Source organism: Rutilus rutilus, assembly GCF_951802725.1.
Source record: "Rutilus rutilus genome assembly, chromosome: 20".
Lineage (NCBI taxonomy): Eukaryota > Metazoa > Chordata > Actinopteri > Cypriniformes > Leuciscidae > Rutilus > Rutilus rutilus.
The window spans coordinates 12,380,432-12,397,382 of NC_140225.1; the positions used below are offsets into that span (position 1 = coordinate 12,380,432).

General features: G+C 37.0%; 1 protein-coding gene across 1 annotated transcript; it reads left to right on the top strand.

Moving 5' to 3' along the window:
- Positions 1-318: 318 nt before the first annotated feature.
- On the top strand, positions 319-16,412 carry opn4a (opsin 4a (melanopsin)). The gene is made up of 11 exons (XM_084391049.1): positions 319-558; positions 7,046-7,188; positions 8,072-8,205; positions 11,149-11,352; positions 12,675-12,846; positions 13,028-13,189; positions 13,435-13,542; positions 14,750-14,945; positions 15,051-15,221; positions 15,407-15,475; positions 16,035-16,412. Exons 1-11 carry the CDS (start codon positions 406-408, stop codon positions 16,296-16,298), a joined length of 1,776 nt encoding a protein of 591 aa, XP_084247175.1. The 5' UTR covers positions 319-405; the 3' UTR covers positions 16,299-16,412.
- The last annotated feature ends 539 nt before the right edge of the window (positions 16,413-16,951 follow it).

The window sequence follows — 16,951 nt, forward strand, 5'->3', positions numbered from 1 at the left end:
AAACTAAATGTTTCATCATATTACTTTAGTGTAAAATTAATAATCTGAAAAATGACCATTAAATCATGTCAATTTCTTAATAGCCGTCACAACAATTGTCTACTTACAGTATGTGGAGTCACGTAATCATGCTGCTCTAATTTCATAACAGTCGTCTGAGTGCGTGTTAAACAGGAAGGTGTGCGAGTAGTTCAGCTAGACTGTCAAAAAAAAAAAAAAAAAAACCCTACTACGGCGCGCGCGCTGACACAGTTTTTATTGCGCTCTTTTAGCGCTTCCATAAAGTGAGCACGACTGAACAGAATCTGACATCTGTACGGCACTCGCTCTAATCGTGTTTAACGCTTTTATCTCCGGCTGAAAAGTCTTCTGGTGTGCCGCTCTCTGTCAGTTACGACGAGAGTGATGGTTGGCGGCGCCGTGAGCTCAGTGAGGAAGGGCATCTCGTGCCCGACTCAAGACCCGAACTGCACGCGCATCGTGGAAAGCCTCTCCTCGTGGAACAACTCCGCGATGAGCGCGTACAGGCTGGTAGATTTACCCCCCACGACCACATCCGTGAGTTAAGCATGTTTCTCCAAGCGCTGTCTTTTCAGTGTTTTTCATCTTTTCCTTTGCAGATGTCCAGCTGTTAGCCTACTTGAAAAGATGTGGCCAAATGCTTTAAATGATTATCTTTTCATGTTATGGATTTGGATCCAGTGAAATTTACAGTAGGCTACATTTGACAATATCAACATGTTGATATGTTTGTAATGTAGGTTACTGATGTTCGATATGTTTATGTTGTGCTTTTTTATATAGGCTAGAGACAATAGTTTATACACTTTAAATAATATACGCTTAAATTGTTATCTAGCCTACATTTAAATGCAATAAGGGTGCTAAAAGTTAATGTCTGCGTCAGTATGACGAACTATGCAAAAGCGGGAAAGTTTATGATAGATTCCTGATGGAGCACTCAGTCTTTGAGTTATACATCACTCCTAAAGGTAAACAATGTAAAAACAATATTTTAAGTCATTTGTGATAGACATTTGAACCTTTTCGACTTTTTTTCAGGTGCACTGTAAAAAGTGAATAGTTGACTTAACTTAAAAAAAGTGAGGAAACCCATTGCCTTAAAATGAGTAAGTAATAAAATTCATGTGTAATTGAAAAAAAAAAAGTTTTATGGAATTGTCAAGTTCACATAAACCATTTTTTTTTTTAAATTATGCATGAAGTTTTTTTACTTAATCATTTTAAGGCAATGGGTTTCCTCACTTTTTTTAAGTTAAGTCAACTGATCACTTTTTACAGTGTGAAGTTGGACAGGGATATTAAGTTTATAGCAAATTTGTTTGCTGCAGCTTAAATATAAAGTGATACATTTAGATAAATGTACTGCCATGAAAAGAGACAAAAGGTCTGTTTTGCTTCTGGGGTGGAAAAAAACCCTCATATCAGCATAACCAGCTGTTTTCTACCATGGTAGCTGGTTTGTCACTGGTCTACCAGTAAGTATAAGTCAACCAGCCTTGACCAGCTTGATCAATCTCTAACTGGTTGACTTCAACCCACCGGCTGGTCCATCTAATCATCTGCATCACCAGTGTAGTCCATCAAGAAATCATGTAAAACCAGTTATCAGAAGGGCAACTGAGAAATAATCAAACATTTTGATTACTTTTTCTAATTTGATAAATTTGACAAATTTTGATAAATAAAACAGTTAATTTATACCTTTCCAAGAGTGAAGATATTCTGAAAAGATGTATTTAAAAACTATATGACACTCATCCTGTTTGAATATTCATGCTTACAGTTAAGACTGTGTCTCTAGTCAGGTGCATTGCATTTTTCTCATTTGAAATCTCAATTCTTAAACACAGATGACTGAAACTGTCCTGTTAATCACTTACTTAATTTTACCATATATGGCTGGAGTCTGTGGGCTGAGCCTGAAGATGTATTTGTGAGGTTAAGTCCTTGGGGTTTTCCCCTCTTAAGATCATTATTAAACACTGAGCTAACTAGAGGACTTATGAAGGCATGTCAGTGCTGCAGAGGAGTACCTCTGCATTACATATTTATGTCTTGGGGGTGTTTGTTTTCTCGTACATGTTGCATGTCGATGTTGCAGTTTCTATCTCTGTCTCCCGTCATTAAATGAACTGAACAGTCTGGACTGCATCTGCTGATGGGTGTCTCGACCCACACAACACAAAGTGTGGTAGATTTGTGTCAATTTATAGAAAACTAGGTTTAAAGTTAAAAGGCTGTTTTAATCTGCTTATATACTCAGATCTTATAATTTAATTAGTTGTAAGATTGTGTTTTTTTTTTAGAGTGACATCCAGGATACTCATGTAGTTATGAGATTTAATTTTAATCAGGATCATTTTTTTAACTAATGACTTGTTCCCATCTTTAATTTAATATGTCTTCATCAGAAGATGAGATCTAATTTTTTTTTACATAAATCATCTACAAATTTAATAGGACTCTGTTATTGACCTAATCAATGTTTTAACACAAATTGAACAGAGGGGGTGCTGTATTTATTATATCCTGAATCTGTATTTGAGTGGAATGGGGGAGACCTTAAAATGGTCCTCCCTAAAAGCTGTTACTGTAATGAATCACATTTTGACCTCTCTGAAATTATTTTATGTAACTCTGAGCCTTTAGCATTTTATTTAGGAGGATACATATTTGGGTCAAGTAAGATTTATTAGGTGATGATGAATCATATTTACGTAATTCACACACACGCACTTGTGCTTGTGACCAGTCTGTCATAAAATGTGAGTGACCCAGAAACCCAATGACACCCAAGGCTGATAAGATGCTGTTATTTCCAGAACATAGTGACATAGATTGAAGTTTATCAATAACATTAATGGGGGTTTAGCGTTGTCTTGCTCATTTGTCTCAATCTGATGCCAGCAAACGTCACAGGAAAACCAGCTTCACTGACCATGAGGGATTAGGATAAAAAAAAAGCATCATAATCATGCGATTATAATATAATTATATTCAGGTTCATGCTCACATATAGACCTCTCAATGTGTTCTTTTCCTCCTGTTGGTAAAAATAATGTGATCTGTGAGCAGAGACATGCAGAGTGGATTGTTTTGTAGTTTGTTTGGTTCAGGAGAGTTTGTTGAGTTTGGGTTCTTGTGCTTTATATCAGTTTGTGTGGGTGCATAAATCTTTATTATGAAAACTCGTATTATTGTGAAACCTTCTGCAAGTTCCATAGCCATTCACCGTAAACAACACTAAGAAAACAAGTGTCTGGTTGTTTGACACTGAAACCCAATATATTGAATATCAACCAAAACAGACTTATTTGCCAGCCAGCTTTGGACACAATTGGCATGTCTTTTACAGTGTCACTCATAAAAATGCAGCATTATTTCTAATTTGAAGAGAAAAATGCCCCCAAAAGGACAACAGTTGAACTAGGAGAAATGGTTTGAGATGAAAGAGTGGGAGGTATACTGGCACTGCGTGCGTTCAGCCGAGCTCCGGCAGCTTTGCTTTCTAACTGAGCTAACTAAGTAATCATGGTAATGCAGTCAAACAAGTGCAGCGGCATCTGGAGCGCAAGAGAACTTATCCAGATATGAAGGACAGCTGTGAACATCCTGTGAATGACAGTACATTCATATCTGTTAGCTCGACCAAGGACGCAGTAACGATGCACAGCAATGTTCCATGTTTAAATATATTTTCAATTTCAAGGATGACGTAACGATAAATAAAAACCAACTTACTGATTTTCAAATAGCAGATTAATGTGTATCTGCAGGTTCAGAATAATGCTGTTGTATGCATCTGAAGTATCATCAAAAATGATTAAAGACCTCTAGAGTTGTACTGTTCTGTCTTAAGATTTTTCAGCTTAAAATAACGACACAGCTAATGTTCATTAAACAGGGGAGTTGAGGTTTTATCATAAATCTAATCACATTTAAAGGAACCGATTTGTGGAGAAAAACAAAGACATGCTTTTTATATTTTTTAATATGCTTTAATCATTTCAAATCATTTGCTTAATAGGTCACTATTACTATATATATAGGTCACTAATCACTATAATTGATTCTTTAAAATGAATTACTTTGGCTTGTTACATTCTGTTTCTGAACTACTAAACTACACAATGAATGTAATGGGGCATATCAAATTATTCATATTATATAACATAAGCAAGCATAACCTTAGCACAATTTACTGTACACTTAATTTTAATGATCAGTTGTAGTTTGGAATTCCGAAGTCATTGTGGTTGAAGAAAACCTCCCATTTTGTGAATCAGTAGTGTTTACACTGACACTAATTATCCTGTGTTGTGTTGTGAGTCGATCCTGATTCCAGCGCAAATGTTTTCATAATCAGTTATCCCACATTTTCAGATTTTTTTTTTGCAAACTTAGGGGGGTACAATAGCTTGTCACTAGGGCAGTGCCCTTAAAGAGACATCTTTGCACCTTTATTTACCAATAAACGTTCATCTTAAGGGTGCATATTACCACTCTAAGGTATAATATTCACCTTTTAGGGGTATATAAGGTACAAAGATGTCCCTTTAAGGGTACTGTCCAAGTGACAAGCTGTTGTACCCCTAAAGTCTTTTTTTCTGACAGTGCATCTGCATTATCATCTGCAGTAAATAAAAAAATACTTTTACACTACCCCTTTTTCTCTGGAAAAACGACAAGAGGCTGGTTTACTCTGAAACATCTTCGAAAAATCCCATGCACAGTTACTGTCATATACCCTGAGTGAGAAACAGATGTGGGACTCAAACAGTATCTATTTCATTAGAATCCTTCTCATTCCAGAGAAATAAAACCGTCTTATCTCAGCCCTCAAAGTTTTCCATGGCTTAGATCTTCAGATCTTCAGTTAACCCCAAACTCAGAAGTAATGAATGAAAACACACTGCAATGGCTACTGCTATATTTTGAAGATCCTTCAGAACAAATAAATTCACCAGTGCAGCTCAGGATGGAAGTGGTTTAATAAATGTTTTGATGACACAAAATGGCCCATGTCTGTTGAAGTTGAAGAGAAACATGATTTGTATCAGTTAAGTTTGGGTTTTTATAAAAGGAACCATGTTTATACATCTCCAAGGTTTTAATCTTTCTTTCAACATGCCTGATCATTTTCAGCTATACTGTTCAAAATATCATTTGCCATCCTTGGAAGAAACAAACAAACAAAAAAACATTTGTCTGCATAGTGTAAAACAGTTAAACAGGGAAAATCACTAGTGGTAAATGCAAAAAGTAAAATTCAACTTAACAAATAATCATCATAAATCAAATAAAAATGTGAGCAACAAACACTGTTTGTTGATGTCAAAGGCACTAAGCAAACCTCTTTTGGCTAAAACTCTTCTGCCTCTAGAAGAAACTAGCCAAATTAGACAGGTTGCGTGAAAACCATGAACACATCTACGCAAAAGAAAATGCATGTTTCTGTTATAGCTGACTCTGTGTTTTACATAACAAATGAATGATTTTGACAGTTTGTTGGTAAAGAGTTTTCTCCACATCATCACTTGACATATACCAAAGGCAATTACTGAATCTGCTTTGTCATATTTCCTCCGTCATGGCCATGGTTACACTCATCTGCTGTGAAATGACTTTTCCGGGAGTGCTTGTCCTGCATACATACAGCCATCTCGTGTGCCCAGAGCTCTGACACTTAAAGGTCTTTTCATTAAAGCTTTTCCTGAGGAAAATGCAGTAAACAAATGTCTGCCAAAGAAATGTTTGGAAGCCAAATATTTCCTTGTGTTCCTTTTTGCACCATATCATGCCAAGCAAAATAAATAAAATACATAATGAATAATTTATAGTCATTATAATGACCAGCAGAATCACACAACTATTTATAAATATATGGATATGAAATATTGATTTAAGTTAAAATTATTTATTATCTTGTAGAAAACAATAGGCCTAGCAACAAGTTGAACGCTGCGATAATATTGGAATATATATATATAAAATATAGAAGAAACTCAAACAGTATCTATTTCAGTGTGTGTATATATAAGTGTCTGTAAGTCGCTTTGGATATATATATATATATATATATATATATATATATATATATATATATATATATATATATATATATATATATATATATATATGACAAAGAGCAGAAAATCAAGTGCCCCACCCTAAGTCCTATTTATTTTTGTCCTATTTCAGAAAAAAGGTGAGGTACTTTTTGATGATAATAAAAACATTTCTCTTTTCAACACTTCTTTTAACCCCCCCACCCCACAGACGTAATGCTTCGTCTTAATATGGTAAAATGCGCTCTGGTGCTGGAGGAATGCATGCAATAACATCCCAGGACCTGAGAAAGCATCTGATTGAACTGAATGTTGTGAGAGATAATCACAAAAACTGTCCCTTTGCCATATATTTCTTAAGTCTCATTAAGTATCTGTCTCAGTTTATTTGAAATGATTTACTGCTCAAAGTGCGATGCAAATCTTTTCTTATTGGCCTTAAATTAAATTAAATTACTGATCTTGTTTATTTGTCATGTATTAATCAAGAGAAAGGCTAAAGAATAATCTATAAAAGAAAGTTTTCAGCTATTCAAATTGCTTAAAAAACAAACAGATTATATAGGTTCTGTTTATAATATAGTGCAAATTCCCATTTAGATGAGATGCCTACAACTGGATATAAGCTTTTAATAAAAGGAGGCATCTTGAGATCTGTTAAAAAATTTGTGATTATCATTTATCATATCAAAAATATAAAAACATCTACAGTGTGTCTGTAAGTCGCTTTGGATAAAAGCGCCTGCTAAATGAAAATGTAAATGTAAATGTTTTGTTTATATATCTGCTGTCCTCCCATTTAATGAATGAATGTCTTGTTGGTGTCAGCTGGGTTCAGGCTTAATGGTGTTTCATAAACCGATTGTGCCCTCTCTGATGCAAAGGTCACTATAAAACAGCAACTGCTGCTTTTCATCAAGCTATTAATTAATGTGTTCTTTTGTGTCTTCAAGGTTGCCATGGTAGAAGAGTCAGTTTACCCTTTCCCAACGGTGGATGTGCCTGACCATGCTCATTACACTATTGGTGCTGTCATCCTTGCTGTTGGCATCACTGGCATGTTGGGCAACTTCCTGGTCATCTATGCATTTAGCAGGTGGGAAGAGCAGGCTGAGGTGAAGTTGAACAAGTATTATGAATACAGTGTGTGACATGCTTTATTGTTCATTATCAAAAGAAGCCAAAATGTAGTCAGATGGATTGGTGCGTAACTTGGAATAGACACGTTTACACAATAGTTAGTTCCACTCTTCCAATTTAATTGGTTCAGCGGCCTCCCAAGACCATTGAAATTTCCACCGATTTTGCTTGTTTGTGTTTGCACGAATTTTGGGGAATTTTGACTTCTTCTGCAGATTTTATTGCTATTACGTTGCGAGTAGGTGGTGACAAGTGACTGTCTGAGTCATTCAATGGAATTGTTCAAACACACAGATTCATCCAGGGACAAAACAATTCACATTCTGTGTGAGTCATGAATCATTCACTTAAAGGATTTGTTCAAAAACACTGATGCAATCAGGAACGAAACCCGTGGCCCACGGAATACGCAAAAAAGGGGACGAGGCCTGGTTGAGCTGTGATTATCTACTCAACCAATTTGATTAAAAAATCAGATTCATTTAGGAATGAGTCATGAATCGCCACTCATCCATTTAGTTCAAAAACACTGATTCTTTATGAGTGAGTCATGGAGTCGATTAAAACACTGATTTGTTAAGGAACGAAACAAGTGACTGTCAGAGTGAGTCATGACTCAGTCACTCAACTGACTCGTTCAAAAACACTGATTCCATCAGACACGAAACTCCTCTATATTGTGTTTCTTGTAGACACACCGGTCTGACTTTGTTTGGAGCTATTTGCGTTGCACAGGGAGGCTGATTTTCTCACAGACATAAAACTAATAGAATATACCTAATGAACAGAGAAATGAACAATTGATTGTTTTGTGTTTGTGTGTGTGCATGTATGTGTAGGAGCCGGACCCTGAGGACACCTGCCAACTTGTTTATAATAAACCTGGCCCTCACAGACTTCCTTATGTGTGTCACCCAGGCGCCCATCTTTTTCACCACCAGCATGCACAAGAGATGGATCTTTGGGGAGAAAGGTACAAAAGTACATGCATGGTTTCACTAAATATGAGGACATGTTGATAAAATGTTTGAAGCAAAATGTGATTTGGTCATTTGAGCTCAAACCGGATTAATCATATGTTTTCACAACTTATTTAAACTGTAATTTACAATTACAGCCAATCTGTACACACAGACAGTCAAATGCATAGACTTATCCAGCAGTATCTTTGCAGATAGATCATTAAAGTTAATGCATTGGCAGTGTCTGAAATAAAATATGCAGGTCCATGATTTATCGCACTGTACTTTTTGAATTATAATGAACGGATTTAAGATGAATTAAGAGTAAGATGGTTTAATTGAACGAATCACTTATAATGTTGAATAGGTTCAAATGAAGGAGAGGTTGCCCTTGGAGACGGCCTTGGTTTGTCAGTACTAACAACGATTCATACCAGTCTTTCTTCATATTTTTGTGGCTAAATGATGAATAGATGTATGTAACCTTTTCTAGTACAGTTGTTTCTTTTTCATCAGTTGACAAATAATCTCTCTAAATTGCTCTCAAAACATGTGCATCATGGCTTTTCTTGTTGATATTCAGGTCTAGCTAGTCATTTTGCTCAGCTGTGAGATGCTGCCTTTGTGATATTAAATGATGGAAGGCTCTTTTTCCCCCTGAGGTGTTTTAAATGTCAGTTCTTATCAGGGCCAAATCTTAATTGCCTTCATCAGCCTTGACTGGGATTTGTTGGAATCTTCTGCTTGCTGACGTTTGCAATGAGAGCAAGCGCTCTGTGATTGTGATTATTATAGTAATTGATGCTGATATTTTGTGTTTAGGGAGTTTACTGGGCAGTCATGAAATTGTTGTCTGCTCTTTCCCTGTGACAGGAAATCAGGTCACTAAGTCAAAGTTTAGGTGTGTTCGACTTGAAGCGGCAGTGTGCAGATCGATCTTTATATTACATCAATGAACCATGAGAACAATTAGAGAGCAACGTAGTTTTGTGGAACAAAACCACAAGGAGAAGTTCAACCATGACATTCAACAACTGACAGAGCAATGAGTGAAACACAAGGGCATAGGGTAAATGAGATTAACAAGATAATGAGTTAACAAGACACTCCTGGGAAGACAATCAAGGGAAAAAACTACAAAGGACTACAAACATGGCACTCAGGACAGGAAGTAACATAAAAGTACAGGGACATAAATGACCTGTATCTGCCTGTATCAAAATATTATCCTGTAAAACACCTAATTTGTTACAGCAGACGCCAAACACCAAAATACTGTGTAATTTCCACTCAAAGCAGTTTATTCAGCATATTGAAGGCATCTGCTCCATTGATTTCCATTCAAACAGAACAGCCTCTGATCTCCCTTTTGGGATCCTAAAGCGTTATGCTTGTCTGAGTGCAGTTTGACGGCTCCCTCATGGAGCAGGGGCTCTGACCCAGTTTCATTTGGTGGAAAGAGTTAAAATATGCTCTTCCTGTTTCTGTAAGGTCTGACTGCACAAGGCACAATTATGATCACAGTTAATTCGACTGTGACAATCGTAGGCTTGATCCCTGTGAAAGCTTTCACAATCAATCAGAAACAACTCATAAAATGCTGTCTTCCAGGATTAACCTAAAAGCATAATCTGACAAGGTGTAAGAGAAGACATCCTGATGTTTGAGAGGATTATCTTCAATAACAGAAGCTTCTGTTTTGTAATTAATAAAGTGCATCCAGTTAATGTGTTCTGTGAAAAGCAAGCACAGTTACCATGAATCAGACTGAATGCATTGCCGCTCATTCTGTTGTTTACATATGCTTTGATAGCACAGAAGACAGGTGTGTGTGGATGTTGAGGAGGTGGCAGACTGTGTCTGTCGAGTATAATGGTGTGAAATCATCTGTTTCTTTGACCACATGTTCTTCTTTAGGTGGTTGGTGGTCTTTTGTGGCTACAACATGTGGCTACAACGTGAACACATTCGACCACATCAGTGTTTACACTACGAAAGCAATCCGGTCGAATGCGTTTTCGACAACCTCTGGAAGTGGTTGAAAGTGGACAAGCTCAAACATTTTAGACCCCCTTTATGATCGACCAAAATGCATCTTAATACCAGGTGTAAACGTTGATGTGCATTTGGATATGTAGGGTGGAAGTTAATTTAAAACAGTGGTTTTTAATCAGGGGGCCAGGGCCCACTAGGGGGCATCAGCAAATTTGGTGGCCTTAAGATGACTTAAAATTATTTAAAATAAGTTAAAACAACTAAAAATTCTTTGTAGAACCAGTGTTCCTGGAAAAGTATGCCTGCAAAAGTCATGTAAATCAGAAAATCAAGTAATGAATATACATTTCACTCGTTATGACAAGCTGTAAAATATTTTATTGGGTTAAAAAAACATGTATCCTTAATCCTTATCCAGTAAGTTGTCCAGTATGACGGGGGAGCCTTGGAGTCAAAAAAGGTTGAGAACCACTGATTTAAAAAGAAATCATAATAGCTCAAAAATTTAGCATGTTATTGTAACATTAAGCAGTCAGTTAACACATGTACAGTATACACGCCAATCTGGTTATCAACACATGAAGATGGACTGAAGTATTCAAAAAGAAAATCGTCCATTGTAAGTTTTCCAGAGCAGATTATTTTAATGAACATCTGCCACAGAAGTTGGCCCTTAAATAGAGCCAGCAGTGGTCTGTGTTCCTGTCAGCCAAGAGTCTTCAGATCTAAAATCTGGTTCACACTGACCCCCAAAAAACAATAACCAAGATTTCAAACGTTTTAAGAAGTTTTCCGCTGGATTTAGATTTTGTTTGGAAGCATAAATGTTATTTTCACACTAACCAAGCAAACACCAACAGGATTAACACACTTATCCAGCAAAACTAGCAAAAAATATATCTGTTATAAATTGTGCTTGGTTACAGACTCACTTAATTCTGTTCCACCTGTCTCTCCAGGTTGTGAGTTGTATGCATTCTGTGGGGCTTTATTTGGCATCTGCTCCATGATCACGCTCATGGTCATTGCAGTGGATCGATACTTCGTGATCACGCGGCCGCTAGCCTCCATTGGTGTGCTGTCTCAGAAGAGAGCTCTGCTGATCCTTCTCGTAGCCTGGGCCTATTCACTTGGCTGGAGCCTTCCACCCTTCTTTGGATGGAGTAAGTGTAGTATATCTATTGTTGTATCATTTTAAACCGACCAAAATGTTCTTAAGCTATATTTCCACTTACTTGGATATTTCTACTGTATCTAACAGTCCTGTAACAGCATTCATACACAATTAAGAGACATCACCCTCATGTTGCTCGAAACCTGTATGACTTTCTCTCTTCTGCAGAACACAAAAGTAGATATTTTGAAGAATGCAGATAACCAAACGGTTTTGGTGACCATTGATTTCCATATATGGACAAAAAACTCTGAGACATTTCTCAAAGTACATTCTTTTATGTTCAACTGAAGAAAGAAGTTTAAGTCAAGTCCAGTCACTTTTATTAATATAGCGCTTTATACAATACAGATTGTTTCAAAGCAGCTATACAGTGATAGCAGGGGGAAAAAATTATGCATTTTGGCTGTTGTTCAGCTGAAGTCAGTTCAGTGTTAATTCAGTTCCGTTGCAAAGATCATCAACTATTGAATTAGTTCATTTCATCTATAAAGCATTTCTGCAAAAAAAAAAAAAAAGATGTCATCGTCCAGCTCAGTTCAGTTCTCATACAACAGCGTCAGTACAGTCAAATCAGTTGTTGAATATTAAGTGTCCCCAACTGAGCAAGCCATAGGCAACAGTGGCAAGGAACCAGTTCTCCTCTGGCCAAGTGTGGTGCTTTGTTAATGGAGTTGACTATACCTTTGATGCTCATTTAAAAATCATTTAACATGATGCGCCAGTCTTTTATTAGCTCAAATCTTTTGGGACAGGTACTCTGAGCATTCTGGATCATTCATGTGTGAGCACACCAGCATGTGAGTTGTTGGGTTCTTTTCCAAAAATTGCGTTGTTGGACTCTGATCTGTGCTGTGTAAAGGTGGTCTCTGAGGACCGAGGCTTTTAGCTTAACAGGGATAGACTGGTAAAGCCTGGTGCTTTTGCCTCTCTAGCACTTACAGAAAACCTGCTCTTCACACGAAGGGTGTCTGTCTCCTTTAACATTTCTGACAGCTTATATCTTCACCGCTGATCGGCACACCAACCTCAAACCTCAGGAAACTGATGATTGGCAGCCCACACGCATGAAAGTCAGATTGTGATAAGAAATACTATAATTATAGCGTACTTAAAAAAATATCCTCAGCTGTGTGTGCATTGGGTTGTATTTCACTGAGTTTGCCCAGCAGCCAGACAGTAGTCTTAAATCCTTTTCCTGTGTGAGTGTGTTCCAGTTTTCACAATATTTCACTGGGTGTAAACGGCTTAACTGCTGGCTATCCTTCACTTCCCTCCTCAAATTCTGTTTTGTCTGTCTCTGTTTTGCAGGTGCTTATGTTCCTGAAGGGCTGTTGACCTCTTGCACCTGGGATTATATGACCTTTACACCCTCCGTGCGAGCTTACACTATGCTTCTCTTCACCTTCGTCTTCTTCATTCCGCTTATCGTCATCATCTATTGCTATTTCTTTATTTTCCGATCCATTCGCAGCACTAATGAGTGAGTTCTTTGAAACAGGTCCAACAATAGAGAATGAATTGATTATACCAAATGTCAGCAGTGTTCCAAAGCTTTTAAAATGTCTTTTGTATATAATATATAGATTCTATATTTTAATTATTTAAAACTTTTAATGGCAGTAAACCAGTGATGTTTAACTGTTCCTTTTTGTCTTTGGAAGAGCTGTGGGCAAAATTAATGGAGATAACAAGAGAGACTCAATTAAACGATTGCAACGACTGAAAAATGAATGGAAGATGGCAAAAATTGCTCTTATTGTCATTCTCATGTATGTCATCTCCTGGTCTCCATATTCAACTGTGGCACTGACAGCCTTTGCTGGGTAAATGAATCCCAATCCTCACACACAATATGATATATAATATAATATAATATAATTTACCATTTTAATGCTTTTATTTTTGTGCTATTTGATTTAGCGCTCTAGTGTTCATTTAGATTGTATTCAACTTTTTGTAGTTGAATAAAACATTTGTAGACTACAAATAGAAGTAATAACATATGATATGAGATATCCATAAAATAGTGTTAATTAATGTATGCACTTATTTTGCATGTGTTTTGCAGGTATGCTGATATGCTCACACCATATATGAATTCAGTTCCTGCTGTGATAGCCAAAGCTTCAGCCATCCACAATCCCATCATCTATGCCATCACACACCCCAAATACAGGTACAGGAGTCTCTATGTATCGTTGTCAGTTTAGTATATTTGGGACAAGATTGGTGACTCCGTGACAAGTTTTGACTCCAGAAGTGGTCATGAAAAACCGTAATGGTACTATAAGTGGTAAATGGACAAACTCACTTTCCATTAATGCAGAACATTGGGCAGATTAGATAAGATTGGATTACCTGGTCTGGCCCCATTAAGACTAAACACCTGGGGCAAATTGTGATTGTTTTCATTTTACTAGTGTCTAGCTCACTGAGCCATTCATTCATAAATTGATCAGAAACAGTCCTTGCTTCTGGGTTAAAGTGTAAAATTCCATTTTGATTGGTTTAATTAACCTAAATATCCATTTGAGCATAAAGAGTAATTAATCCTGCAGAAGCGTCCTGACGGTATGGTACTGTATCGTGCGGCTACAGGCCTGCTGGGGTAATGCAAGTAGTGCTGGGGTAATGCATTGCATGCATTCCTTCCATGCATGCAATGACAAAATGGTTATTTTGATTTAGGTCTAAAATACAATAATGTTGTTGAATTATGTAGCTAATGCAAAGCTATGAAATTAATGCATATATTTTGACACTAAAAATTTTCATTAAACTTATTTTGTCTATTACTATTTCCTGTATACTGTATCAACTATTGCTTCCCCAATTGGACTTTTACCCCAAGTGCGGCATAAAGACCCCTTTGCTGCCTTTAAAATGGAGTTTAAAACATTTTTGTTTTTTACATATCTGATACCAATCTGTGTTATTTTTGTATTATTTACATATATAATGTATACGTTATATATATATATATTGTAATGTATTGAATTAGCCATTTTTATGTATTTATTTTTTAGTTTAGTTTAAGTCATTTTGTTACATGCTTTTGTCATTTTTTTTATTATATTTCTATTTAGCTTTAATTTATTAGTAATTTCAGTTTTAGTTTTTATAAATTTTTGCACTTCTGCTTAAACTTAGTTTCCAATGGAAGTTTTGTTTAAATTACTTTTATATTTCTAATTATACAGTATATATATATATATATATATATATATATATATATATATATATATATATATATATTATATGATTATTTATTTTATATAACTTTTATTTTTACTGAACCTACTTGGATCTTGTCATACTCTATGTAAATATGGATCCACCATGTCTAAGGTGTCTTATCTTTGTATCTCATCTGTGTCTCTCAGGTTGGCCATAGCGAAATACATTCCATGTCTCCGTGTGCTGTTGTGCGTCCCTAAGCGTGACCTCCACCCGTTCCACAGCAGCTTCATGTCCACACGTCGTTCCACCGTCACAAGCCAGTCCTCTGATATGTCTGGACCGTTCCGCAGAGCCAGCAATGGCAAATCCCGGCTCTCCTCAGCCTCCGACAGCGAATCTGTGAGTGTGTTTGCCTGAAGGACCTGTAGTTTTGTTTATTACTCTTCTTATGTGGGTAAATGTGATTGTAATGGATGTATTTTATGACCTCTTTCTTCTTTTCAGGGCTGGACAGACACTGAGGCTGATCTCTCGAGTTTGAGCTCCAGGCCTGCCAGCCGACAGGTGTCTTGTGACATCAGCAAGGACACTGCGGAGATCCCAGACTTCAAACCATGCAACTCATCCAGCTTCAAGTCTAAGCTCAAAAGCCATGACTCGGGCATCTTTGAAAAGGTGACCTCACAGGCTAAATGTATTCCATATGTGCCAAGTATCAAAGGAACGTAGCTTGTTTAACAAACATTTTCATGCAAAAAGGGCTAATTCATCCTCAAGTCTTCTCAAGCCTCACTGAAACTAGGCCCTAGCGTGTTTGTGTGTACCTGAAGATGGACCTCACTCTCTCATTTCTGACCTAGAGCTCCTCTGATGTGGATGATGTGTCTGTGGTCGGACTCGTTCAACCTGATCGTACTTTTCCTTTAAGTGTAAGTCTGACAGTGAATTTGTTCAATATAATAGCTCAGTATAAACCAGTCTCACTGCTGACGTGCACACCTCAAGCTGTAGGCGGTATGGTTTGTAAAATGTCCTGACCTCAGGAACATTGTGTTCTGGTGCCACTGGAAGAGCAACTCGCCCAGGCAATCAGATTTGTGCATGAAAAATCTGCAAGCGTATTTAAATTTCTAGAATGCTATTTGATGAATCATGGTGTGCTGTGTAGAAAACAAAATGGTTAGTGAATTAATTCGAATATTGATTACAAAAGTAAAGCATATAATAAAATGACTGTTCCATTTTTCCAATAAATGTCTCTTTCTGTGGAAGAAAAATGTGCCCTTGAAAGAATAATTCTAACAATCATCTTTCATACGTAAATGCCTATTAATTAAACCGAGAATTATGCTGTCAGTGTTTTGTTATGAAGGTCATGCTGAGCTTAATTGCAGCAGTGTTATCTGCGGGAAAAACTAATTCTGATTTAATGTACGATAAAGGCTGATAATCGACAAAATCTAAATGTTTTTTTTGTGCTATTTGCAGGCTGGTGACATGACAGACATGGCAGTTTCAAGAGGTGCGATTGGTCGGATTCCCAGCATTGTCATCACCTCTGAGTTTAGCGCTCTCCTGCCCTCAGTACGGCCCAGCTACAGAAGCAGCCGCTCAAGTATGACCAGTGTTGGGGCAAATCTGCCCAGAAGAGACTCTCGTGGAGGAGTCCAGCAGGGGGCAGTGCTTCTCTCCACTGCTGCTGAAACACCTGAGGCCGCTCATTTAGACAACCCTCGCCCCAAACATCCCTAGTGTTTATACCACTCGCCATCTCAGTCTTACCTTTTAGCAGTGTGTCAGGGTTCAGTGTTTCTTTTTTTTTTTTTTTTAGTTATTATGTTTTGTGGTGTGGACATTTAGTTGGAGAGTAAGATAGAGTTGTATTACAGAATGTAAAAGTCATACATTGATTCTCTTTTCTTTTACACTTGTAATGCATTTTTATGATGACCTCAACTGTTACAGGATGACCAGCACCTTTGTTTTCCTCTGTTTTAAGGGTGTATTTAATAGACAGTGCTTTAAATCAGGCAAAGTTACTTATGGAGACTTGGATGGATGGAGAGAAAGGGCATCTCAAGTTCTTTTAGTCTGGTCATCAACCTCAAATGGCATATACAGGTAATATTAGCTTACTTAAGAAGTTGTTTGTGTTTGCTTTAGTATTAAGCTTTAAAGGTTTGTGTTTCTTGTACATTATACATATTATTTCGAAAGTTGTTTCCTTTAACCTTAAGCTTTTTTATAATGCCATTTTCAACCAACATACCTGCTAGTTATCTCATCACTCAAAGCGAGACTGCCTGGATGTGTTTTGCTTAACAGGGTCATTTTAAGACTGCGGTGTGTGAGTTTTGCTCTTGAGGAGCTCAAATGTTCTCTACTCGCCTCCACAGAACTTAAAG

What these genes read in the sequence shown, in the direction of transcription:
- opn4a (XM_084391049.1), top strand. Translation starts at nt 406, where the DNA reads ATGGTTGGCGGCGCCGTGAGCTCAGTGAGGAAGGGCATCTCGTGCCCG. An exon ending in GCACTGACAGCCTTTGCTGG is followed by an intron (nt 13,190 to 13,434) that starts GTAAATGAATCC and finishes TGTGTTTTGCAG; the next exon opens with GTATGCTGATATGCTCACAC. An exon ending in ACTCGGGCATCTTTGAAAAG is followed by an intron (nt 15,222 to 15,406) that starts GTGACCTCACAG and finishes TTTCTGACCTAG; the next exon opens with AGCTCCTCTGATGTGGATGA.